This window comes from Halichoerus grypus, chromosome 3, assembly GCF_964656455.1.
Source record: "Halichoerus grypus chromosome 3, mHalGry1.hap1.1, whole genome shotgun sequence".
NCBI lineage: Eukaryota > Metazoa > Chordata > Mammalia > Carnivora > Phocidae > Halichoerus > Halichoerus grypus.
In genome coordinates, this window is record NC_135714.1 from 201,138,312 (window position 1) to 201,165,881 (window position 27,570).

General features: G+C 35.9%; 1 protein-coding gene across 2 annotated transcripts in view; it reads left to right on the top strand.

Moving 5' to 3' along the window:
- The window catches only part of GPM6A (glycoprotein M6A), a 336,785-nt gene that overhangs the window by 287,237 nt on the left and 21,978 nt on the right, over positions 1 to 27,570 (top strand). For both annotated transcript variants that reach the window (XM_078069878.1, XM_036099810.2), the window contains exons 2-3: positions 3,114 to 3,306; positions 21,377 to 21,533. In XM_078069878.1, coding sequence (XP_077926004.1) covers positions 3,114 to 3,306; positions 21,377 to 21,533 — 350 coding nt within the window. The remainder of the gene's footprint in view (positions 1 to 3,113; positions 3,307 to 21,376; positions 21,534 to 27,570) is intronic.

Sequence of the window (27,570 nt, forward strand, 5' to 3'; positions counted from 1 at the left end):
GAAATGCCTGTTAACTCAGGGTTGTCAATTTGGGCTTACGCAGTATTGAAATTTATCTCATGTTTTTCTAAATTTAAAAGGCACTACTGTAACTAATCCTAAACTGTGACATAATAACCACCACCACCACCCCTCTCCTGAGATATATGGAGTCTAGGTAACTAGGCTTGCTTGCATGGGGGTCTTAGTATTGGTCCATCTAAACCACAATCGAGAAAATGTGAAATAAGTAGAAACTGACTCTGATAGAATTCAGATTAGCAGAATTAAGCAAAAATCTTCAGTAGCATTTTGATGATCATCTGTATAGGCTTACCACTTCATTGTTCCTGGGCCTCATTCTGATTTTATGTTTGTTTTGTTATAAGCTTTGATAAGACCCAGGAAAGGTAATCCCTATCTATGAAGTTAATGTTCGGACTCTTTTCTTTATATTTAAACTTCTATTCTGAAGGGTTTTGTTGACTACATTAATCTGGTTTTGACTCCCCAATGCCTGCAGAAGAAATCCCACACACCTGTGTCGAATTCTTCAAGAATAGTAGGGGAGAGAAATCACAAAGGAATTGGATTTGAAATTATAGGGCTGTTTGGGGGCACTCACCAAAATAAGGGTAACTCCTGTTTGGGTTGGTACTAATTTTGTTTCTTATTCTTCTTTATTTTTAAATAAACAATAAGGTGAAATTTTTACAACATGGAGAAACAAAGAATAATTCAAAGATTTTTCTGCTATCCTGTTAATCTCCACTCGAAACTGTGTTCAATGACATTCAGAGACTATACACTCTGGTCTCATCCATCTGCTAGTGAAATCTCTTCCTATCATATGAAGTGTCAAGCTGTTCTAACCTTTTCTTCTTCCCCACATTGTGTGTGTGTCTATCGGGGAAGGAATGTTCAGGAAATGATTTCCTGGACTAACGATTGCTATGGAAGTGAGGACATGTTCAGATTTCTTTTTTTGCCTCTGGGGCAGATGAGGTGAGCCATAATTCTCTCAAGAAGGCCAGTTCCAATGATCAGTATTAAAATTAGCAGGCTAGACCACTCTCTAAACATAAAATTAATTCACATACAACTTTACAATGATCGCATGCATTGTATGTTACTATAAACATATAGGCATTCTAGATAAAGGGCACACAGATCTTCCCATGAATTACTTGAGTACAATAAATAACCATCCATTTTCCAATCTCACTTATTTGTTTCTGCAGAAAGGAAGAACCAGTTATGTAGAGAGGTTTTGAGAGGCTTCAGCATTACAAAAGGAGATTTGATCAAGAATTTTCAAAAGGAAGAAAAGTAGGAGGAAATCTCTGGAGTAGGATATATATGGGGGAGATGGGGGGAACACACACAAGTGGATGGAGGGGAAACTGAGATCATCTTAGGAGTGCTCTGAGCCTGGTAGCCCCTTACTTAGGCTTCCTTTCTTACCAGCAGCTGGTAGAGTACCTCATTAATATGTCTTATTGCAAAACATACACACTTAAGCTCTTAGAAGATATCTAGCAAGTTCTGATACTTACCTTTAATATTAACAACCAAGCTATCTTTCAAAAGACTAATGTGACAAAACTTTAAAAAGCAAAAGCGATTCCTGTCATCAAAGTATTTTTGAAAACCATATTACAATACAATCAGAGTTAATCTTATAGTTACAGGTGTATCTAGTAATGGTAGCCCTGACGTTTATTGAGTGGTTACTCCATGGCACGCACTATTTAACTCACTTTTTAATGTAATGTAATGTAATGTAAATGTAACGTAATATAATGTAAATGTAATGTAATGTAATTTAAATTCCAGTGTAGTTAACATATAGTGTTTTATTAGTTTTGGGTGTACAATATAGAGATTGAACAATTCTGTACATTACTCAGTGCTCATCATGACAAGTGCACTCTCATCCCCATCACTACTTCACCCATACCTACCCCCTCCCCTCTGGTAACCACCTATTCTAAAGAGTCTGTTTTTTGGTTTGTCTCTTTTTTTCCCTTTGTTCGCTTTGTGTCTTAAATTCCACATATGAGTGAAATCATATGGCATTTGTCTTTCTCTGACTGACTTATTTCACTTAGTGTTATACTCTCTAGCTCTGTTCATGTTGCAAATGTCAAGATTTCAGTCTTTTTATGGCTGAGTAATATTCCATTGTATATATATACCACATCTTCTTTATCCATTCATCTATTGATGGACACTTGGGCTGTTTCCATAATTTGGCTATTGTAGATAATGCTGCTATAAGCACAGGGGTGCATATATCTTTTTGAATTGGTGTTTTCATATTCTTTGGGGAAATACCCAGAAGTGTGATTAATGCTCACAAGAACGACTTGAGGGGAATTCTTACTGTCACCCTTTTACAAATGATGAAATGAAAAGAATAAACTTGCCAAAAAACACAGTGGTAGAGTGAGGATTTTACCTGTCCTGGTTTCTCATTTTTCAGTATCTTTCTCATTTTTTTTTAATCACGCACCACAGCAAGAAGTAGATTTCACATTTGAGTCACTACAAAGATAACATAAATTAATATCTGAACTCAAAAGCTTCTAAAATAATTTGCTTTACTGCATGCAGTGCACTCAGATATTGCCTAATCTGTTCTCTTTCCCTTCTAAAAACTGCTGAGCAAAGTTCACTAAACTGGGTTCGCAATGAACAGGTTTTGACCCACTGTTTTGAAAATACAGCTAAAGGGAGTTCCATAGAATAAATGTCATTGAAATAAAAACTTAAGCAGATGAAATTTGACAGCAATAAAGTCAAGATAGAATGATATACACGATGAAGATTATTATGGGAAGTCTGGGTCGGGAAGGAAGGGTTTCTATTGGTTTGGGAGTAGAAGAGGAAGCCTTCAATGGAATTAAATATTCTCTTACTTGTAGAGGATGGGTTTATAATTAAGAAACTTGATTTTTATACCCTGCAGGACAGACTGGATGTGTGTGTTGATCTGACGTCATCTATAAATGCAAATACGCCTTCCCATAATGCTGACTTTTTCTAAGAACGAAAACATATTAACGTAATATTAATATTAATATAGATGAAAAAATATTAAATCCTAACTGTCTTCTGTTGGTCTTCTGCAGGGTGTTTTGAGTGCTGTATTAAATGCCTGGGAGGCATTCCCTATGCCTCTCTGATTGCCACCATCCTGCTCTACGCTGGGGTAGCCCTGTTCTGTGGTTGTGGCCATGAAGCACTCTCTGGAACTGTCAACATTCTGCAAACCTACTTTGAGATGGCAAGAACCGCTGGAGATTCACTGGATGTCTTCACCATGTAAGTCACTCTAGGATTGCTTCTCGTCTTGAGAGTATATGTTCACACTGCTGCATGTCGAATAAATAGGGGTCTAGAGTTCAGGGAGGCAATGTTATAGATGAAGAAATAAATAAGTGAGTCAAAAGAACTTTGACCTTTACCATGAATACAGGACACATAGCAGAAGATCTGAAGCCAACCGCGTCTGGACTTAATCTGTGTTTTAATCTGACTGTCAAGTTTTATCAAAAATTCAGTTACCATTAAGTGTAATGCTTGCATTTTGTTTGCTCTTCTAATCTGAGCAGAGGCTGCTCTAGTAGAACAGAGGAGAGAGTAGAGAACAGGGCCAGGTATAAATGTAGACTCTGCAGCTAATTCTAGGACAATCACCAAAACTCTTTGGGTGCCCTTACCTTTTAAATTTTTTAATTCAACATTGGGTATGATATCATCTTTCTTTCCCTGCCTCACAGAAGTGATGTGAACTTCCTAAGAAATCTTGGTGAATGGTTTTTATTGACTTCTGTTAACAAAAAATCATAAGTAATATTTAACAGCTTTCTGTAAACCTGATTTATGCTTAAAATGTACATTTAACTCATAAAGTGCAAACTCCCAGGATCGCTAACCTTTAATATTTTTTAAAAAGTAACTCAAACATAGTCTGGAAGTAAAAGAGTTTGGTGCTCAAGTTTCAGTCCCTTATTGCTTAATATCACAGAGAACAAATGTTTAGGACTGAATTCAGTTCCAAATAAATTCCCAATTCAGATCATTTATTCAGTGATGCAATGCCCACAAAAAGAAGATAGCTTATTTTACACTGTATTTGATAATCCCAGCCAATAGTAGACTTTCAATTTCATTAGCCACCATAGCATTTATGGCCCCTACAACCTCTTGCATTTATTTCATGCTTCTTGATACTATGCAATTTTGTAATATTTTTCATGTTGCTTTATTTTGTCATTCTAAGTAAATTCAGTGATCATAATTTATATAGACTTTTCCTGGAATAAGATGGGTTTAGAGTTACAAATCTTAGTAGTTAATATGGCTGGTGAGAGTGACTTTGCTTTTTACTCTCATAACTCCATCAAAAAAGTTAATGACATTTCTTATTTACCCAGGGCCAGTTCCTACTGCAGTGGTGTAATTACAACTTAAGACCCTAATCTAAGACAACACTTGGTCAACTTGGACAACTTTCTAGGTAGAAGACAACTTTTCTCCAACTTCAATATCAGAAAATATATCATATTGCTAAATTTTTAAATAATTCATCAGCTACAGACAAATAATCTTGAGCAAAATATTGCTCACAGATTATATTTATTATTTTATTAATTAAAGTTGCTGATTTCTATGTAAAGAAAAGAGAAAAATGGTATACATTTCTATTAAGTAATAGAGCAAGAATTTCCTATTTTGCAGAGTGGAGGGCCTGTACCCTTGGACAGAGTGCATAGCAAAATTCTGAGGAAAAGGAAATATTTATTGGAAATATTTATGCTTATCTAAAATACACTGGCATTTAAAATTTGGGAAAGATTGGCCATAAAATAAGAAATATGACAAAGCATATGTGAGACTGAGAACCTCTCCAGGCATAGTTATTAAGAGGAGAAAGGAGTTGATGACCCACTCAGTTGAGAACTGAGATTATTTAAAAAACAGTCCCTAAATCTGAAGTATCAATTTAGAGCTTCATCAGTGTCAGTGACTAATGGAGATGAATTAATAGCAAAATTTAAAAATCATAACCTAAAAAAACAAAGGAATTATATCACTTTCCTCGTATTTCCCAGTGTAATTTTATTTTACAAGTTAGTTTTGAAAAATTACCATTATCCATTAAATTAAATTCTTTAAGCCCTTAGCAGACAGTTCATCAATTTCCACTACATTAGCTATATAGCATGAATTGATCCTTGAAAGTTTATAAATGATATTCATCATTTGGAATATGATTGAACTATCTGAAAATGCTTTGGATTATTGCAGGTTAGTTTCAGAGATCCCTAAGAAAATGATTGCAAGGATATATTTTAATGTGATAAAACTGACATTTTCTTTTTAGTTTTATCTCAGCCCACACTGGACAAAATATGTTTTCACTGTGCATTATTTTAAGCTACCACAGATGTCCTTAAAATCTACAGATTCTCTATAGTTAGGCTACATCCAAATTGCTAACTTTAGATATAGAAGTATGTAAGAAATCATGAGTCTAATAAATGACATGAGATGATTGTATACATCTATTAGAAACCAATTGTCAAGATACTTATTTGACATTTAGACAGCAGACTTTAATATATCACAGAATTCTACTAAAGCTCTGAAGGAGTAGTGTGTGTGGGAGTTTAGAAGAGAAATCAGAGATCATATGCTTAATTTGGTACTTTTACCTTTACTCTGTCCCATTGGAAGTTAACTGTAAAATTAATAATGCATTTTTGGAATGGGAAGAATACCATTTTGATTGGAATAAAAGCAAGTGCTCAAATTGTTTTTATATTTCAAATAACTAAAATTCTTTATACAAGGCCTTCTGAAGCTACCGAAGGAATTCAGACTCTTTCCCTGTCAGCAAACGGTTCATGAAAACAGAGGGAAGATATGTACCATAAACTACTAGGTACCATTGGTGCCAACTGATACATTCAAAGATTTACATACCGGTTTAGAGCAAGTAGAGATTATCCTATGGGATGCTGCCTTATAGGGATATCCGAGGAATAGATAAGGTGAAGGGGAAACAGCGTAAAATAAGGAAATATAGAATAGAGGTGGCTGAGAGATGAATTTGCAGGCAATACAACTTACTTGGAAATGAGCTAAGGTAAGTTTGGAAAAGAATGTGTAAGAGAATGGGAAGAAAGCACCCATTGGCCAATTTTAGTCATTTATAGTCTGTTTTTGTCTCCATAGTTCACATGCTTGGTTCCACCAAATTAAGCACTCCTGTATCATTTCCTTTATAAAAAGGAAAAGAAGCCTGTTTACTGGATGTGTGAACTAAAACATAAAACCAATGGCCCAAGCCTCCGCTTTTTCCTCCTGTAGTCGTCAGGATCTGAGGATTACTTCATTCTTTATCTCAGTTTCTCTGTCTCTGTCTCTTCACTGTCTTCTTTCTCTTAAACACATGCACACATCTCAACATGGGCAACATCTCCTAGTCTATAGGCAGAAATGTGAAGGTCAAGCAGAGTGAAAGATGACGATTTCATTTCAGTAATCATCTGTCTAGCATGCAAAACTGACTTCTCATAAATAAGTTTGCATATAAATAATAAATAATATTATAAATTCATAAATACTATAAATACATATAGGAATAATCTCCATTCTCATGCAACCCGTGTTTTGGACATAAAACTCTCAGTACCATCAGCCTTCACTAGAGGAAGGTGACCAAAGTGTAGCTCCTCCATCTTCAGCTGATGTCATCCATCAAACCATTGTGTCATATCCCATTTGAGAAGTGGACATCCCCGTAGAGAGAGAATAGAGGGAATTTCTCAAAGATTTTGTGACCCATTGATATATTTTTAAGTATCACTCTGTCCCTCCTCATTAACTTGGTTTCTGAAAAGCTTTTCATCCCTTTCAAGTCCATGGTCTTTTGTTGACTCCAAAGTGTTGTGACAATGAGAGTGTGGCCTAGCCCATTGCTTCCCTTAAAGGATATTCTTACACTCTTACTACAACTTTTTTTGGTTTGGCATCTCCGTTCAGGCCCAATCCACACTGGCAATAGTTCACTGCTCTACCACTTTCTGCTATGTAATGAGGAGATCATTTTCTGATCTGTGAGTCAGACTTCCTTACCTGAGAGCCCCTTGGCAAGGTATTATTATGTGTTCCATCGCTTTCATTTGGCTGAGTGAGCAAGAAGCAGGGTATGCATTTTACTTCTGCAGAGCAGATTCATAGAGGACAATGAAATATGGAAACTGGTTAGAAGATTAGATCTCAAACAATTCAAACCACTAATTTTGCTAAGTGACTTGGCTTCTTGAGTAACTCTCTGGAGGACTGAGCAAGAGACAGTCTTATTCACAAATACATGTCCCTGTATATTAATTAGACAGGGACTGTGTTTGGGTTTTGACAAATTATAGTGAAGGTCTAGGATCTGGTACCCTTGATTTTCAGAGTGAATGTATTTTATTTTCAAAGTTTAATACTGTGACTTGAACTTAATGCATCAAGAACTGAGGTTACTAGATAATGAATTCTTTGGTATTGAATGCACATATAAAAATTAATCTCTGTTTGCCTAAAACAAAAGCAGGCAATAAGCTCAGATAAGATAGACATATTGGTTTTGCTCTCAACTTCCTATGTATGTAACTCTAAATCTGCTTATAGTTCAGATGTTTATTTCTTGGAACTAAACGAAAGAGAAAACAGTCATGGATGGGAATGAGAAGGGAAAAGAAAGCAGGAATTCATGGTAAAACAAAACCAGGTTTCATTGAATGACAGAAATCACAGCAGTACGTCAACTGCCAGGAGATTGACAATCAAATCAGATTGCTGTAATCTTCTGCTTACAAGAATTTTGAAGATCAGACCAATTAGTATTGAAGCAAGATTATTGATTACTCTTGGAGATTCAAAAATAATTTCAGTCCTCTCTAGAACTTATGTTAGAATACCATATAGACTTCCTAACTTCTGGTTTAATACACAGAAAGCGGGCGCCTGGGTGGCTCAGTTGGTTAAGCGACTGCCTTCGGCTCAGGTCATGATCCTGGAGTCCCTGGATCGAGTCCCGCATCGGGCTCCCTGCTCGGCAGGGAGCCTGCTTCTCCCTCTGACCCTCCCCCATCTCATGTGCTCTCTCTCTCTCTCTCATTCTGTCTCAAATAAATAAATAAAATCTTTAAAAAAAAAAATACACAGAAAGCATCTCCTTATGCAATATTTCAGCCAGACTAGTAATCCTCAAATGAGTGTTAAACAAACAAAAACACCTCACTCATATAAAACAACAACAACAAAACCAACTATGTAAATCATGAGGACTTGAGGTAGAGAAACAAGCAAGTGTAGAACTGAGCACTGGTTCTGGGGTCAAACTTCCCCAGTTTATTTCATGTGGTATCTGCCCCTTTCTACTTTCTTGCCTTGGACAAGTTTAACCTGTCTGCCTCAGTCCCTCATCATCCGTAAAAGGGACTTAACTAATGCCAACTCCCTAAGGCTGTTACTTGGATAAAATGAGTTGATATTTTAAAACAGTTATAAAGGGCTGGTACCTATTAAGACTACGCACCTGTTTATGAACATGCTTCTGCAGCTGACCCTGGTGATGATGGTTTCGATTATGATGGTGGTGTCTTCCATGAAGCTGGACCACGATTTTAATGCCCCGTATCACGCTTCCTAAAGGTGTTTGTCCCTGCACATACCCTACTTACCACAATACTCTTAATGCTCTATGTCTTGACTAGAGTAGATGTTTCAAAGTAAGCACCAAGAGTAGGTTTCAGACTCGATTAGAATTCAAAGATCTAATTTCTCTTCTCTTTTCTAACTTCCAGAAATACAGCAACTTTAGAAACAAATATTTACAAATAAGAACATGATGATTTCATTCAAATTCCTCTACATATCTGGTAGAGGAAAACTTGCTTTGCTTTTTGTGATTCAGAGAGAGATTTTGGTTGGACTCCAATTTATAGGGCAATAGTTTTTGACTCTGTAAAGAACTTTCCAAAAGTCAAGAGTTTTCTAAAGAGTACTTGGTCTGCCTTGGAATGTACTGATTTGCCTGAGAATGAAGGTATTCAGACCAGGCTGGGAATGAACTTCTAGTTCTGAGATGCTTACAACCTATAATTCACTTGCTAAACCTTAGTCTTTATTCAAGAGCAGCTATCTTAGTGTTTTTGCCTGCTTTGAAAATTGAATAGCAAGTATGGAATTTAAAACTTACTGTATTTATTATATTTCTGTGTTTTTGTTTTCAAATATGCAGATATAATTTTTCAGGCTAATCTTTTGTCTGATTTGTCTTTTAATGAATCCACTCATTCAGCAAAAAATAGTGGGTTATACTATGTGTCAATTACTGTTCTAATCCTTAGGGATCCAGAGTAGAACAAGACAGATTGATTTTCCTCAAACACTGACATGGGAAAGATACGTTAGCAAAGTGCCATCCACATCAGACTAAACAGATAGGAATCCAAGAATGGTAGAGTCAGTAGTTGAGCTGATTTCCAGCATGCATCAGGTTAAGAAATAGAGGGAATGGAGAACCTACAGTAATTAATACTATAGGGCACAGGAATAAAAAAACATATATCAAATGGACTAGAATAGAGATAGTAAAAAGAGAATTAAGTATATATAAGTAGTTATAAGTAATATAAAATTATGTCCCTATTCACATTTTTACCAAAAGACTTTCAGATGAATTGAAAATTTAAAATTTAAGAATAAACTAATTTGTAGAAGCTAGAAGAAAAATAGATTGAGATTTCCTTTATCATGGGGCAAGAAGTAACTAAGAAATATAAGATATCACAAAGGAAAGTATATATGGATTTGATATAATATAAATTAAATTTTATTCAATGAAGTATTACTTTAAAAAAATTAAAAATACAGAAAACCGAGAAACATATTTACCACTTACATGACAAGAGGTCCTAATTTTAATAAAGGCAGAGTTAATTCAACAACAAAAGGATACATTTTGCAGTAGAAAAATAGAAAAAAATATAAAAACATATTTCATTGAAGAATACAAATGATTGATAGATTGTAAGTATATGTCCATCCATACTACTAAACTAAGAAAATTAATTAAAATGATACTGTTTTTACTGTCAAATTATCAGAAAAATTAAATGATAATACATGGTATTGGGAAACAGAGAATAAGCCCTCTAACTGTTCTCAATGCATTTTTATTTTGGTTCAGACTTTCTGGATACCACTTTGACAATACATTCCTTACAAAGATTTATCTGAAATGATCATTATTACGATGCTGTTTGTAAGAGTGCTGCATTACCTTCCTACTGCTGATGGAACAAATTACAGCAAATTTAGTGAATTAAAAAAAACCCCAAATTTATTGTTTGGGGTGTGTGTGTGTGTGTGTGTGTGTGTGTGTGTGTGTGTTTGTTTTACAGTTCTGGATATCAGAATTCTGAAATGGGTCTTACTGGGTTTATGGAAATAGGCTTAAATCAAGGTATTGGCAGGATTGTGCTCCATCTGGAGGCTCCAGGGGAGAATCTGTATTTTTATTTCTTCCAGCTTCTAGAGACCACCTGCATTCCTTGGCTCGTGGCCCCCTTCCATCTTCAAAGCCAGCATTGTAGCATCTCAGATCTCTCTCTGGATCTGACTCTGATTCCTCTGCATCTTCCTTTCATTTATTAGGACTTGCGATTATATTATATAATATATTACATCCTGTCAACACAGAATAACCTCCAAATCTCAAATTATTAATTTAATCACATTTTCCAAGTCTCATTGAACAAGATAACATATTTACAGGTTCTGGAGATTAGACACAAGCATCTTTGGAGGGGCCATTATCCTTCCTACCATTGAATGATAGTAGAGAATTGGTAAAATATATTGTGATACCTTCAAATGATAGAATGTGCCATAATCTTAAAAAAATATGTTGATAAAATTATAGAACATTTAAAATATTCATAGTATATTGGCCAAAAATGAAGTTTGTAAAGCAGTATAGAATAATCATAACTTTTGGAATGAATTATAATTACTATGGAAAAAAAACTGGGAGGGTAAGCAGTAAATAATCTGATTTTCTGGTTTTAACTTTATTTTTCTCTACAATGGACATATATTGCTTTTAAATCAGTAAGACAATTGTTTATAGAAATATCATCAAATTTTAAAGTTCAGATTCAGAGAGGAGGTTAAGTACTTCCATGAATTGCTTAAGAAGTAGGAAAAAAAACACAAAAGTAGCAAAACAAAGACTTCTTACGGAATCTGCTATTTCATCCTGTTATGGACACAATCAGTGACTTCATGATCAGAGGGGTTATTAATGCATTTTGTTGACATAGCATTAACAGAATACTCATTTTTATAGATAGAAGAATTTAATTTTTCTAATGTCATATTCAAAGTTCTTTGTTCTGTTAAGTTCATATATTGCATGTTGATAAGAGAGTACTTTAGTGAAAGAGGGATTCAGGCCAATATGATAATATCAGATATATCATAACTTAAATATATTGACGATTTAAAATTTTTAAATGCATTTTGGAATGTAACATTAGTAAATCTCCATCTTCAGATTGTTTGACGAAAGCTTTATGTAAGAATAGTTGAATGTTTGGAAATGTCAGTTACATATATAGGTTGTGACAGGCTAAATAATGGCCCCCAAAGATATCCAGAACCTAATCCCTGGAACCTGAAACTATTACTTTATGTGCAAAACAGACTTGAAGTTGTGCTTAAGGGTCTGGAGGCGGAACACTCCCTCACCTCAAGAGACTGGGGTGATATATTCAAATTACTGAACAAAGGAAACTACCAACCAAGAATACTGTATCTGCTAAAAGTATCCTTCAAAAATGAAGGAGAAATTTAAAAAAATTTCCCAGATAAACAAAAGCTGAGTGATATTATCACCATTAGACTTGCCTTACAAGAAATGCTAAAGGGAGCCCTTCAAATTTGAAATGAAAGGACTTTAAATGGCAACAAAAAAGCCCATGAAAGTATAAAGCTCACTGGTAAAGGTAAATATATAGACAAATACAGTCTGTAAAACTGTAATGTATGTAAATCACTTTTAATTCTGGCATAGAAGTTAAAAGACAAAGGTATACAAAAAACTATATAAACTATAAAAGTGTGTTAATGGATACATAATGTTAAAAGGTGTAAGTTGTAACACCAATAACATAAAGTGTATAAAGGGGAAAAGTAACTTTAGAGTATTTATTTGCAATTGTGGTTAAGTTGTTATCAGCCTAAAATAGATTAAGTATGAGATGTTTTATGTAAGACCCATCATAACTTCAAAGAAAATACCTTTAGAAGGTATACAAAAGAAAATAAGAAAGGAATCAAACCATGTAAAAAAAAAATCAACAAAATAGAAAGGAAGACAAGAGGAAGAGACAAAAAAAGCTACACAACAGATAGAAGACAATTCAAAATGGCAATAATAAGTCCTTCCCTACCAATAATAACTTTAAAGATAAATGGATTAAATTCCCCAGTCAAAAGATATAGAGTGACTGAATGAATAATAAATAAGGTCCAAACATATGTAGTCTACAAGAGAATTGCTTTAGATTTACAGACACACATACGCTAAAAGTAAAGCATGAAAAAAGATATTCCATGCAAATGATAACCGAGAGAAAGGAGGGATGGCCATAAAAATATCAATCAAAATAGACTTTAAGTCAAAACTGTCAAAAGAAACAAAGGACATTATATAATGATAAGTGGGTCAATTCACCAAGAATATATATGCACACAACATCAGAGCACCCAAATATATGAAGCAAATATTGACAGACCTGAAGAGAGAAATAGATAACATCACAATAACAGTAGGGGGATTCAATATTCTACTTTCTATACAGGATAGAACAACCAGATAGCAGATTAATAAGGAAACAGAGGAGTTGAACAACACTGTAGAGCAAATGGGCCTAACAGACTTATCTAGAACATTCTACCCAACAGTAGCAGAATACACATTCTTCTTGAGTGCATATGGACATCATCCAGGATCGATCCCATGTTAGGTCAGAAAACAAGTTTTAGCAAATTTAAGAGGCCTAAATTCCAATTGACATCCTCTAATTTACAATAGAATCAAGGAGAATAAAATACTTAGGAATAAACTTAACCAAGTGGTGAAATAATTTAAAGAAGCTACAAATAAATGTAATGACATCTCATGTTCATAGATTGGAAGATATAATATTGTTAAACTGCCCATACTACCCAAAGTGATTCACAGATTAAGTGCAAAATCCAAACAGAATTTGTTACAGAAATAGATAGAGCAATCCTAAAATTCATATGGAATCACAAAGGACCCCAAATAACCAAAACAATCTTGAGAAAGATGAATAAAGCTGGAAGCTTCATACTTCCTGATTTCAAAGCATAGTAGAAAGCTACAATAATCAAAACAGTGTAGTAGTGGGGCACCTGGGTGGCTCAGTCGGGTAAGCGTCTGCCTTCGGCTCAGGTCATAATCCCAGGGTCCTGGGATCGAGCCCCTTGTTGGACTCCTTGCTCTGCTGGGGGCCTGCTTCTCCGTCTCCCTCTGCCTGCCTCTCCCCCTGCTTGTGCACACTAGCTCTCTCTCCCTCTCTGTCAAATAAATAAATAAAATCTTTAAAAAAAAAAAAGAAAGAAAACAATGTAGTAGTGACATAAGAGACATATGGACTAATGGAACATAATAGATAGCCCAGAAAGAAAACCTTGTACAGGCAAAGTGATTTTGAATAAGGGTGCCAAGGCACAATGGGGAAGGGGTAGTCTCTTCAATAAATGGTTCTGGGAAAACTGGATATTCACTTGCAAGCAATGGTATTGGACCTTTATCTTACATTATAGACAAAAATCAATTCAATTCAAAGTCGATGAAAGAACTAAATGTAAGACCTAAAATTATAAAACTCCTAGAAGAAAATAGAGGGGGAAACTTCATAATGTTGGGATTGGCAATGACTCTGGGATATGGCACCAAAGCACAAGCAACAAAAGCAAAAATAGACAAGTGAGACTACATCAAACTTAAAAGCTTCTGTGCAGCAAAGAAAATACTTAACAGGGTGAAAAGGCAACCTACAGAATGGGAGAAAATATTTGCAAGCCATATATCCAATAAGGGGTTAATATCCAAACTATATAGGAACCCCTACAACTCAATAGCAAAAAACCAAATAACCTGACTTAAAATGGGCAAAAGACTCCAATAGACATTTCTTCAAAGAAGACATACAAATGGCCAACAGGCATATGAAAAAAAGATGCTCAACATTACTCCTCATCTAGGAAATGTCAATCAAAACCATAATGAGATATCACCTCACAACAGGTGGGATAACCATTACATAAAAAACAGAATAAAGTATGATCCAGCAATCCCACGTCCAGTTATTTATCCAAATGATTTGAAATCAAGATCTCAAAGAGAGATTTGCATTCCCTTGTTAATTGCAGCATTATTCACAATAGCCAACATGTGGACATTACCTAAATGTCCATCCACAGATGAGTGGATAAAGAAAAGGAGGTTTATACATAGAATGGAATATCATTAAGCCATAAAAGAGAAGAAAGTCCTGTTATGTTCTCCAAACACGGATGAACGTTGAGGACTTTATGCTAAGTGATAAGCCAGTCGCAGAAGGACAAATACGGCATGATTACACTTACATGAGATACCTAAAGTAGTCAAACTCATAGAAACAGAAAGTCAGATGATGTTGGTCAAGGGCTGGGGAGAAGAAGAACAGGGAGTTCCTGTTCACGGGGTTTAGAGTTTCAGTTACACCAGATGAACAAGTTCTGAACACTTACTGTACAACACCAGGCTTATGGTTAATACTTGTTGTACACTTAATTTAAGAGGCTAGAGCTCGTGTTATGTGTTTTTTGCCTCAATTGAAAACTAATAAAACATGGATATTCTCCATCACAACTGTGAAGATTCCAAAACAGTTTCAAGTAGTCTCTAAAATTGCTGATGTACTTTTTTTTAACTGAAGTTGAATAGGATATATATATATATATCTAACTCTGAGCTGGAAAATCCACTCACCTCCTACTCGGTAATATATTGGTTTTAGGTGCTTAGGAGGAAGCAGCCATTTCCCTACTTTAGAAGAGGTATATTACATGCATGAGCAACTTGTCCTCATTACTGTCAAACTACTGTATTCTCATAGTCTGTAACATACACGTGCGTTAGACAATATGCAAATTAGTTTAAAATAGTCCTTACAGATACAGAAATACTAAAGAAGTAAAGAAATAAAGTAACTGTATGAGTTTCTTGGGTCGACTATAACAAACTCGGTCCCTTAAAACAACACAACCCTATTCTCTCACAGTTGGGGAGGCCCGAAGTCTAAAGCCAAGGTTTCAGCAGAGCTGCACTCCCTCCTGAGACCCTAGAGAGGATTCTATTCCTTGCCTCTCCCAGGGTCGCTGGTTGCAGGCGTTCTTTGATTTGAGACCCCATTGCTCAAGTGTCTGCCTCCATCTTCACTGTCCCTCCTCCTTTTCTGAGCATCTCTCTCAAAACTCCCTCTGCCCATCTCTTATAAAGATACCTGTGACTGCCTTTAGGGCCCACCTGAGTTTTCCAGGATAAGCTTCTCCTCCCAAGATCTTTAACTTATCACCATGTACACCATAGAAGGTAAAATTGACTCTTTGCCATATAAAGTAATATTCAGAGGCTTCAAGGATTAAGAAGTGAATATATTTGGAGGGAAGCATTTTTTTAACCTATCACAGTCACCAATGTTCTTTTTTGCTTTTGCAACAATTGCTACCTATAAAAGCTTTTTCTAAGTATGAAAATATCAGAAACGTCTAGCAATACGTGAGCACAGTAAATATGCCTATATAGTTCTTTCTGGGGGCACTTTTTTTTACATTTGCATAGCACTTTATTTCTTTCTAAGTTTTTATTTAGATTCCAGTTCATTAACATACAGTGTAATATTAGTTTCAGGTGTACAGTATAGTGATTCAACAGTTCCTTACAACACCCGGTGCTCATCATGATGTATACTCTTAATCCCCTCCAAAGGTGGTCTTTTTAAATAAATGATGTTAGGACAACTAGACAACCTTTTCTTCATTCTTTTTCTTTTAATTTTTATTGCTTTTATTTTTGAACTTCTTAACTTTGTAAGTAATATATGAATACCTGGAGTTTTATCCAAGCAAATCCCTGACATCATATCATGGCACCCCAAAATACTCCAATATGTGTCTTCAAAAGAGGACTTTTAGAAATAATACAAATAATGCTATTATAACACTGGACAAAATTAACACCACCACTTCACTCTTTGATATTGTAACTAATATGAACCTATAAAATATGGATGCTGCTAACCTCCCCATCCCCCAGAGAGGCATCTACATCTGAGAGTTTTCCCGTGTGCTAGACAGCCATTTTGAAAAAGATAAAATTAGATCCAGTTTTTGCACTACCCAAAGAATAAACACCAAAATGATCAGAAGTCTAAGTGTAATAAAATGGTATGATACACATGCTAGAAGAAAACATAATTCCTGTATAACCTGGGTATTAATAAAGGCTTATAACTATGACTAAAATCCCAGTGTAACAAAAGAGAAGACAGATAACTTAGACAACATCGAAGTTTCTGTTTCTTTAATTGTCAGGCAAAATGCCATAAGCAAAGTCAAAAGACAGATGGCATACTAGGAGAAAATATTAGCAACATGTGTTATAGGTAAAAACCAAATATTCCCAATATATACAAACCTTATAGATAAGTGGGCAAAAGATATGACAATTCACAAAAAGACAAATGTTGCTTATGATTATATAAAAAGATGTTCCATTTCACTCTTACTAAGATAAATACAGCAAAACTACGATACCAGTTATCACCCATCAGTTAGCAATGATTCAGAAGCTTGACAATATAGTCTTTTGTTGGGGCTGTAGACAAAGAGTCTCATACATCCTTGTTGGGGATGCAGAAATGGTACAACCCTTACAGAGAGGAATTTGGCGGTTTCTAACAGAAAGCTACGTGCTTTCGCTTTTCAACTCATCAATCCTCCTACCCTAAATATACACTATCAATTGTTCTAATACATTTGTGCAAGATTATTCATTGCAGTATTATTTGTAATTGCAAAATATTGAATATCTATCTAAATATTCAAGCATAGGATATGGGGTAAATAAATACATATATACACTAGGACTACCATGCAGCTGTTGAAAAAAATGAGGAAGATCTCTGAACTGATATGGAGTGATTTTAAGGATGTTATTGATCAATAAAAGCTAAGTGCAGAAGAGCATATGTATAAGCTACCTTCTATGTAAAAGCAAAAGGAAAACAGGAATATGTACACACGCATATACACATGCTTGCCTTTACATAAAAAAAACACAGAAAGGATAGCAAGGGAGCAATGAACAAGGAATAGGTCGGAAGGGATAGGGGAGGTCATGACCCTTCTCTGGGGGTATCATTTTATACAGATTTGACTCTTGGAAGCATGTTAATGATATTCTCTATGTTCAAAAATGAAATTAAGTCAATATTGATGGGATAGAGGACCTAAAACTGAAACAAACTGAAACAAATAGATCCCCACTGCATTTCAAATGAATGTCCTAAGCACAATGAAGGGAAGAAAAAAGAATGAACTAATCCAAGTAACTTAGAAACTCAGTATTTGACTATATACTCTTAGTCTTGGGTGGAGGGTTAGGGGAATTGCAAACATTCTGAATTTTTTTCAAGTAGGTTTGATTTTTGTAATACTTTGGATGAAATAATACTGAAATAATTTTAGATTTATTATGAATCAAACAAAAGAATATATGTGTTATTCTTGGGAATTAGGATTCTCACTAAGGAAGAAGGTCACACAAATACAGAGTGGGGGAAGGCCGCAAAAAACCCCGTGGGAATCAATTAGATTTGGAAATATCACTATGAACTCGAGATTTCTAAAATACGTGTGTGTCTGATATGCAAATATATGTGCGCCGGTACATGTATGTCAAGTTCACATACATAGATACCTGAATGTACGTGTTTATGTCATTGTATATATGAATGTGTGTGTGTGTACATGCATGTGTTTCCTAACTTGGTACGCTGAAAAGACCCGAGGCAAAGACACCACAGCAGCAATGAGTACCCACGTCTTGGTCTCCAATACTACTGCTCATGAAAAGAACCAGGGCTTCAGATGTCCATCGACAGATGAATGGATAAAGAAGAGGTGGTGTATATATATACAATGGAATATTACGCAGCCATCAAAAGAATGAAATCCTGCCATTAGCAACGACGTGGATGGAACTAGAGGGTATTATGCTGAGCGAAATAAGTCAATCAGAGAAAGACAATTATCATATGATCTCACTGATATGTGGAATTTAAGAAACAAAACAGAGGATCATAAGGGAAGAGAGGAAAAAATGAAACAAGATGAAACCAGAGAGGGAGACAAACCATAAGAGACTTTTAATCATAGGAAACAAACTGAGAGTTGCTGGAGGGGACGTGGGGTAGAGGGATGGGGTGGCAGGGTGATGGACATTGGGGAGGGTATGTGTTGTAATGAGCACTGGGTATAAGACTAATGAATCACAGACCTGTACCCCTGAAATGAATAATACATTATATGTTAATTAATTGAATTTAAATTAAAAAAATAAATATAGACACATTAAAAAAAAGAACCAGGGCTTGGCAAAGAGATGCCTAATTTGGGGGTTGAGGGAGGTATGTACAAAGAGAGCCTCGGTCCTCTTGCTGTGTGAGAAAGAAAGGAATACTTTACAAAAAATGATGGGCACATGTCACAAGGATATAGGAGTCGGCTTTGGGAATGCCCACTGGCCAAGTCTAGAATTTAAGCACCAAAATAATTAAGTAGAGTAGTGGCTTATAAACTTCAGAGAAAAAAGCAGACATCCTTAGGCCATATAATTAATAAATAGACAAATGAACAAAAAATTAATAAAAAGGAGAAAAGGGAGGGCTCTTGCTTACGTCAGAATATCTAGTACCAACTGGTAAATGTGAATAAGTACTACAGTTAGAAAATGAGCATTTTGTTAATGCAGTAGGAAGATTGGATTAGTCAAGATCCATCAATGACTGCTAACACTGGCAGGAAGTTTTAATGTAGAACAGGATGTTTCTCTCTTCACAGATGACTTACTAACTACAAAGGAAACAATAGCAATTGCACAGTACAGAAATTAGACATCATCTTGTCTAGATGATCCAAATCAGCATCACTACTGAGGGGCAGATGCACAGAAAGTCACCTTTATTGTATTCCAGCCATGAATGAGTAATCTGAATCTAATCAGGAGGAAACACCAGACAAACTCAAAATGAAGAATGTTATCTAATAAGGACAGAGTGGGATTATACTCCTCAACAGCGTCAATTAATTTCATAAAGACAAAGAGGCTGTGGATGTGTTCCTGGTTAAAAGAAAGTAAAGACAGGTGGCCAGTGAATGCAGTACTTACCCCTAGACTGGATCCCTTATTGGGAAAGAAGATGCCAGGAAGTTCATCATTGGGTCAGTCCAGTTGGTAAAACTGGAATACAGTAAGAGATTTGACACAAGTATTATATCAATGTTAGATTCCCTGAAGTCAATAAGTATACTGTGGAGAATTTCTCTATGTTCAGATGTAATTCTCCAGAGACAGAGAGAAACACAAGAAAACAATAAAGTAAATGAGGTAAAATATTATAAAATAGATAAAGGATGTATAGTTTATCTTCATACTGTTCATTTTCCACACCTTCTTTTATAAATTTGAAATTATCTCTGAATAAAAATTTAAGTATATTTTAAAACATGTCATTTTAACCTAAAAGTTTTATGGAGAAGCCCATTGAATCAAATTCTTCAAAGTCCCATCTGTAAGTTGAAATCCTCAGATTCTTTCACGTGCATGATAAGCTTGCAAGTTCACATCATCTGCCTCATTGCCCTTGACAAGTAAAATTGTGCAATATTTAGATTTTCAGACAGTGAAAATCAGTCACTAAACAATTGCCCTGGTACAGTGAATGTTAGCAGGCTCTTCTTTATTCTTTTTATATGCAACAAATTCACTTATGCTATTGCATGTATTCTTTTAAAAATATTGTCATAACATCAAGAGTTTCTAAATCTCTATCAGCATGATCAAGCTTTCTAATCCCTCATTTGTCCCCTTATAAACAGTCAACAGGCTATCTCCATCATTGGCCTCCACCCTATCTACTCCATTCATACTCTAATAATGAGAGGAAAGAGAAAAAAAATAAACTTGACAGTGAGAAATATAGAGCAATTTTCTTACAAATGGATATCAAGAGTGTGAAAACAGAACATTAGCTAACATATATCCCTCTCCACATACCATGGCTACACAAGTAGCTTTGTTTCTAGAAGTAGCAGAATTGTTAACTTATGGTTTTTCATTCCAAAGGGCCTTGGGATTCTCATTTAGTATCTAGAATAACAAAAACATCTGTCTGCAATTTATAGACGATACATGTGTCTCTCCCTGCCCTCTGCCTTTAAATACATGGGCACTGAATCATGAGAAAGGAAAGAATGCCCTCCCATTCCTCCATGGTATTATGCCCAAACTGGGCTCAGGCCCAGTTCCATATCCAAATTCTGAATCTATTAGTGATTCTGCCTCAAAGGCTTGATTTTTCAAAACTATAACTTTTCTTTAAAAACATAATTTTTTCCATTATTGACATTGTTATCAGCAGAAAATATCAGTGACTGTTTACAATAAGTGTGGAATAAAACATAATTATAATTGGCTATAATAAGAAAAATATGAGGTGGCCATTTAATTGAAAATGGATTCATCATTAACCATGGTGCTTTCTTCCTCTTTTATTTTCAAAACTCGGTAGTAGATATATAAATCTTTATACTTGATACTTTGTCATAATAGGAGAAATTATATGATGATTATCATACTTAATAAATGAATTTCAGCAGACTCTTTTCGCAATGTGACTCAGTGCTTGCCCAAGACTACCTTGGCGTGAACAAGGGAAGGGGAGGCAGGAAGAAAAGAGGGGAAAACAAAGGTCAAAAGCCCTGTCAACAAATACTAGAAGAGGCTGAACAAAAATATATACAAACATTAGGCCTCTAAAGCAAAAATGTTTTTAAATCCAGCCTCCCTTATGGACATAAATATTCTGTGGCTCTCATTCTGAAGGAGCCATGAGCACGTGAGAATCAATTGCTGCCAATCAGGCATGAAGAGTTATTAAAATAAATCCCTTTGTCTCTTCTCCCCCAGGATTGACATCTTCAAGTATGTGATCTACGGCATCGCGGCTGCCTTCTTTGTTTATGGCATTCTGCTGATGGTGGAAGGTTTCTTCACGACCGGTGCCATCAAAGATCTCTATGGGGATTTCAAAATCACCACTTGCGGCAGATGCGTGAGCGCCTGGGTATGTTATTTGTCAATGATCAGGGTTTAATGTGGGTTTGTTGCAATAGCACAGAGGTGTTTGTATTCATCTGCCAAGAATTAAAGTATTTTTTTTTTTTTATCACAGTAACATTCCCTCCTGCGATGGCTATCTAAAATCTTAAAAATACTATTTTCTAAGTTGAGATTATTCCTTGTGAAAATTCAGCTGCAGATTCTCAAATCATATGCAACACAACTGGTTTTTGTTTTAGAGGCAGCAAAGCTGGAGATTGATTCATGATTTTTTTTCCCAAAGGGCTTTGGGGTTCCCATACAATATTTAGAATTACAGAAAAAGTCCATCTGCAATTTGGGACAATATATGTGTCTGTCCTCCTTAAATATATGCCTTTGCATTTTACTGTAAATTTGAGGGAACTATACTATGTAATTTCTGTTTAATATTACATAAGGTAAAAATTATACTGTTATATTTAATTATGTTTTAAATCCTTACTGACATGATATTTAATGGTAAATCAAACTTCTATTCTAGAGCTAGTACAATGCAGACAATGCATGTGTATCTGTTAAAGCACAAGAACAGTTTAAAAATTAAGGGTAATACAGTTGAAAGGACTTCTGCATTTTTATGCAGAGTGATTTTCCTATAAAGAAATGTTGGAACTCCCCTCATTCACTAACAGGCTTTTCTTCTTTTTCCAGTGTTCTGTAAGAACGTCTACATCTCTTTCATATTAAGTAAGAGGTCTCTAATGAGGAATGATATAGTTTATTTCAGTCTTACATAAAAGTTTGAAAATAGCTGCCAACCACCAAACTTTTGTTGGTAAAACCAAAATTTTACCAGCTTGTATCAAGTTCTATCATGGCGCTTAGAGTCAGAGGTGATAATTATCTGAAAATAGTTTGCCCAGTGTTATGGGTACTTGTAGTTGTCTTTGGAATCATTGCTTATAAGACTCATTTCTTTCCTGGAATGATACTTATTGTAATAACTATGTCTTTAGGATTAGTAATACCAAATTACAGATCTGGAGGAAGTTAAGTTAAAGGTCTTTGAGTCATTTAAAAAATAAAATAAGACTATTCTGTGAGCCAATTATCAGTGGTACCTCAGCAGTTTCTCTATTAAGAAAGCAAGTTATGAAGGGCGCCTGGGTGGCTCAGTCGGTTAAGCCTCTGCCTCTGGCTCGGGTCATGATCCCAGGATCCTGGGGTCGAACTCCGCATTAGGCTCCCTGCTCAGGAGGGAGTATGCTTCTCCCTCTCCCCCTGCCATTCCCCCCATTTGTGCTCTCTGGCTCTATCTCTCCGTCATAGAAATAGATAAAATCTTAAAAAAAAAAAAAAAAAACAAGTTGTGATTTGAGGTTCATTTATATTCTGCCAAGAGAGTACAGTGATTTCAATTAATGATAGGCTTTCCTCCAGTTGGGACAGTACTATTATAATACCATGTGTGTGCCTTAGCAAGGCACTTAACTCCTCTGGATCACAGCTTACTCATTTACAAAATGAAGATATTAGATCATCCTTAAAGCTCATTCCAGCTTAGAGAGTCCATGATTCTAAAGCACTATTGAAATAATAGAGAAAAAGGAAATACCTAAGCACATTTCTAACATTGGGGAGAAATCTTTTGCCAGGAAGAGTGCAGTTGATTATGCTGTTATGCTGAGAATTGTAAAATCACTCCATAGGATTGGATGCAGAGGTAAAACATCACAGAAGAAAACACACATCTATGTACAGTTAATAATTGTCTGCTTACCGTTCAGACATCCCAAAGATATTTCAAATAAGAATGTTTAAAGCACAAACATGAGCCACCTTTTTTTTTCTATAATAGTAACAAGTGTTCATCAGTCCCACCCAGCAGACCAGAAGGCTGACGCAGCTGCATGGGCTCCTCCAGAGGCGATCAGGAGGGAGTTGGGCCCCTGAGACACCCCACCCACTCCTTTAGCACCCCCTTTGCTGCCTGGGAATGAGCAGAACTCCGCAGAAGTAGGAGCTGCATGCTTGTGCATCTGCAGAGCACGGGGGCACCCAGGGGCCCAACTACCCTGCCCAGAAGTACAGGGTCACGGGACCTGTGACCCTCTCTCCGCACAACACACCCACCTCGCTTGTCCTGCAGGGTTTGCGGTCACAGCGAATGGGGAGCGGGGTTCAGTCACCCTCTCCTGCTACTCATCTTCCCTTCTTCCCTATTTCTACTCTGCTGCCTTTTTTTTTTTTTTCATTTGTAGGTAGATTATACCTTACAGTCTACTCTGTGTTCTATGAGTTCACCTGTTAGCCTGGGTTATCAGTCTTCCTTCACATTAAAAATGTCCTCTTGGTGCTACGTCAATGCATTTCTTGGAATACTGAATATTATTCAAGGGTGGAATAGTGGTGGTTTTGTTTTTGTTTTTGTTTTTGGCAACAACCATATTAAGTGAAAAGCTTCCAGAATTAGGAGTAAAAGAAACTTGTTATTCTGTCCCTGTCTCTCTATGTTGTATAAAAAGTAAAATGGTTACTAATTGAATCTACATCAGCACAAATGCAGTTAATGTTAAAGCAGCATTATATCACTGAATAGAGGATGCTAATCAATACTCTCTTTTCTTAATGAATGCTCTTGAAAGCATAAGTTGATCTGCATTATGAGTTTCCCCTCATGCGGTATCAAGACCAATTCAAGTTCATTTCAAAATTTTAAATGCTATCCTTCAAAACCCTGAATGTGAGACACATAAAACATAAAAGCACAGTATTAACCTTTGTATTATGATATCATGTGAAAAGTCATTAAAATGCTTTAAGTAACAAAATTTACTTAAGTTAAATGGCACCTAGTTGAGTACGAGTCAACACATTTTATTCGATACATTAAACATGAGCTTAATAAGTTTAATGAATATAGAAATACTTATTTTCTTTGAATTTCCATTAAATATTAAACCAAAAATCATATTTATTGAGCTTCAACTGGGGAGGCATTCAGTGTCTCACAGTTTGAAGTCTGGAAGTATGTGTTGTGCCATCACTAAGCTTTCTCATTTCCAAAAATTTCCTAATTACCATTATGACACCAACGTGGATCTCAGAATCTATGTTTGTTCTGACACTTTAGATTTTTAAGCCCAACAGTTTTGAAGTAATGGAATTCTTAAATGTACTTCTCTCTGGAAGTTCCTACATTTATTTTTCACAAATTACCTGCTCTAAGACTGAAATAAAACAAGAAAAACTTCAGAAAGTATGTGTATTCATTTGCGAGGGCTGCCATAACAAAGGGACCACAGTGAATGGCTTAAACAGTGGAGATTTATTGTCTCACATTTCTGGAAGCCAGAAGTCCCAGGTCAGGGTGTTGGGAGGGTTGGTTCCTTCTGAGGCCACGCGGGAGAATCTGTTCCTCGAGCCTTGGTGTGTTGGTGGCCGTCTTTGGCATCCCCCGATCATTACCCTCATCTCCGCATGATGTCCTCCCTGAATGCATGTCTGTGCTCAGCTCTCCCTGTCTCCAGGACACCTGTTATATTGGATTAGAGCCCAGCCTAATAACCTCATCATTAATTTTCTTACCTCCTGTAAAAACCCTGTGTCCAAATAAGCTCACATTATGAGATACTGGGGCTTAGGACTTCATCACATAAATTTTGGAGAAAAAACATTCAGCTCACAACAGTGTGCCGCATACGGTGTTTAAAGCAACAAAATTAAACAGTTACTATTGTTAATCTCATTTTACAGATGATGAAATGTATTCTATTTATTTACTTTTAAATACCTTTCCCGTTAGCCTTAGATGCTTATAGATTTTGACCACAGCATTTTAGACCAGTGTGTCTACACTCTATATAATTACCTTTAAATCTATTCAATATGTCATAACTCATAGTTCATTTTCATATCCTACAATCTAGTTTTAATAATAAGTGCAGTAATAATAATGGGAAATGTTTGTTAGGTGCTTATAAATGCCAGTTGCTGTGTAATGCACTTTACAAAATCCTAGGGCATTTAATGCTCCAGACAACTGTGTGAAGTAGAAACGGATATTACTCTCATTTCACAGCTGAGGAAACCACCACCTGAAAATCAGTGACTCGTCTGGCACACAGCCCCATCACCAACCTCCTGATCCCTCCTGATCAGGATTCGCCTTGTCATTTTGTGGTGCATTTGGGCTAATATTTAGTGGGATACTTATCTGTTTGGGAGGGTCTTTTGTAACTCATCAGCCGCTCTCTGTTTGACATTCTGGGGAGATCACTCAGTGATAATTGGAAGTCCTTCACTGCGGAGATGTCCTCATTTTAACCTTTGCTTTTATCCATGATCATGAATTACCTCTTTTTTTACAATACAAGGATGCTCTGTGGAACACAGAACACATACTTTTCTGTTTTGATGACTGCCCATCAGGAGTCCTAAGGTAACTTTCTAAGTAAAGTTGTCATCAAGGAACTCTTCATTCTAGTCTATCTCTAAAGTGTAGTGTCTTTTGAAATTAAATTAAAAAAAAAAAAAAAAACGTTTTTGATCCAAGACTGCAAGCCAGAGTTCCTACAATAAGGCCTATGCTCTGTAGGATACACCTAACCTGGAGAGGGCAAGGTCATTTTTTTTAGATTATAACAATACACTGTCACACTAGTTTCTCAGTACGAGGGGAAACATAAACTGCTTCAAGCACAGTGGTAATATTTGGAAATAATGTGTCAAAAAACATTGCATTGTGGAGGAAGGAACCAGGATTTTATTTGCCACATGTATCTGAAGCAGATCCCATGTAGGGTTTCAGACCCAAACTGTAAATACTGGGACAGGAGAACAATCTCAGCTTGACTTTTTGGATATTAATGATACTATCACATCAGTTATAGGAAAAAAGAAAATAAGTCTCCTTCTTTTCATATTTTGAGCATAAAAGTTGACAGAAAATTTCAGTTAGCCTCATAAAATGACATTGACAAAATGAAAATACCTGTTGTAAAATGTAAGGGCTTCTCATGTTAGATTCTTAAATTCAAGACACATCTGGCCACTGGAAATGAAATAATTTTTTAAATTGGTTTCATTAATGTTGATGTACCAAATATTTTCATACATGTAATAGTTATTTAAATAGGCCACTCGGTTAGGGATGAAGTAATCATCATGGATAACAAGTGTATTGTTTGGTTAATGGATACCTCTGTTTTCCAACCAAGAACTTTGAGCCCGCTATGCTGGGAATAATCTTGATGCAAAAGATACTTGTTTATATATTTACTTTTAGAATAAAAGCAAGAACTGTATATTTTATGACTTTGCCCTTAAATCAGTAATATTATACAGACAAATCATGCTTCGCCACATTTTTTTACTTTTTTATTGTTATGTTAATCACCATACATTACATCATTCGTTTTAGATGTAGTGTTCCATGATTCATTGTTTGTGCATAACACCCAGTGCTCCATGCAGAACGTGCCCTCCTCAATACCCATCAGCAGGCTAACCCATCCTCCCAACCCCCTCCCCTGTAGAACCCTCAGTTTGTTTTTCAGAGTCCATCGTCTCTCATGGTTCTTCTCCCCCTCCGATTCCCCCCCCTTCATTCTTCCCCTCCTGCTACATTCTTCTTCTTCTTTTTTTTTTTTCTTAACATATATTGCATTATTTGTTTCAGAGGTACAGATCTGAGATTCAACAGTCTTGCACAATTCACAGCGCTTACCAGAGCACATACCCTCCCCAGTGTCTATCACCCAGTCACCCCATCCCTCCCACCCCACCCCCCACTCCAGCAACCCTCAGTTTGTTTCCTGAGATTAAGAATTCCTCATATCAGTGAGGTCATATGATACATGTCTTTCTCTGATTGACTTATTTCGCTCAGCATAACACCCTCCAGTTCTATCCACGTCGTTGCAAATGGCAAGATCTCATTCCTTTTGATGGCTGCATAATATTCCATCGCCACATTTTTTTGAGACTCCGTTTCTTTGCCTATTTTTCTCATTTTGATATTAATTTCTGTAGTTTATGTTGCTTTGTGGGGAAACTAA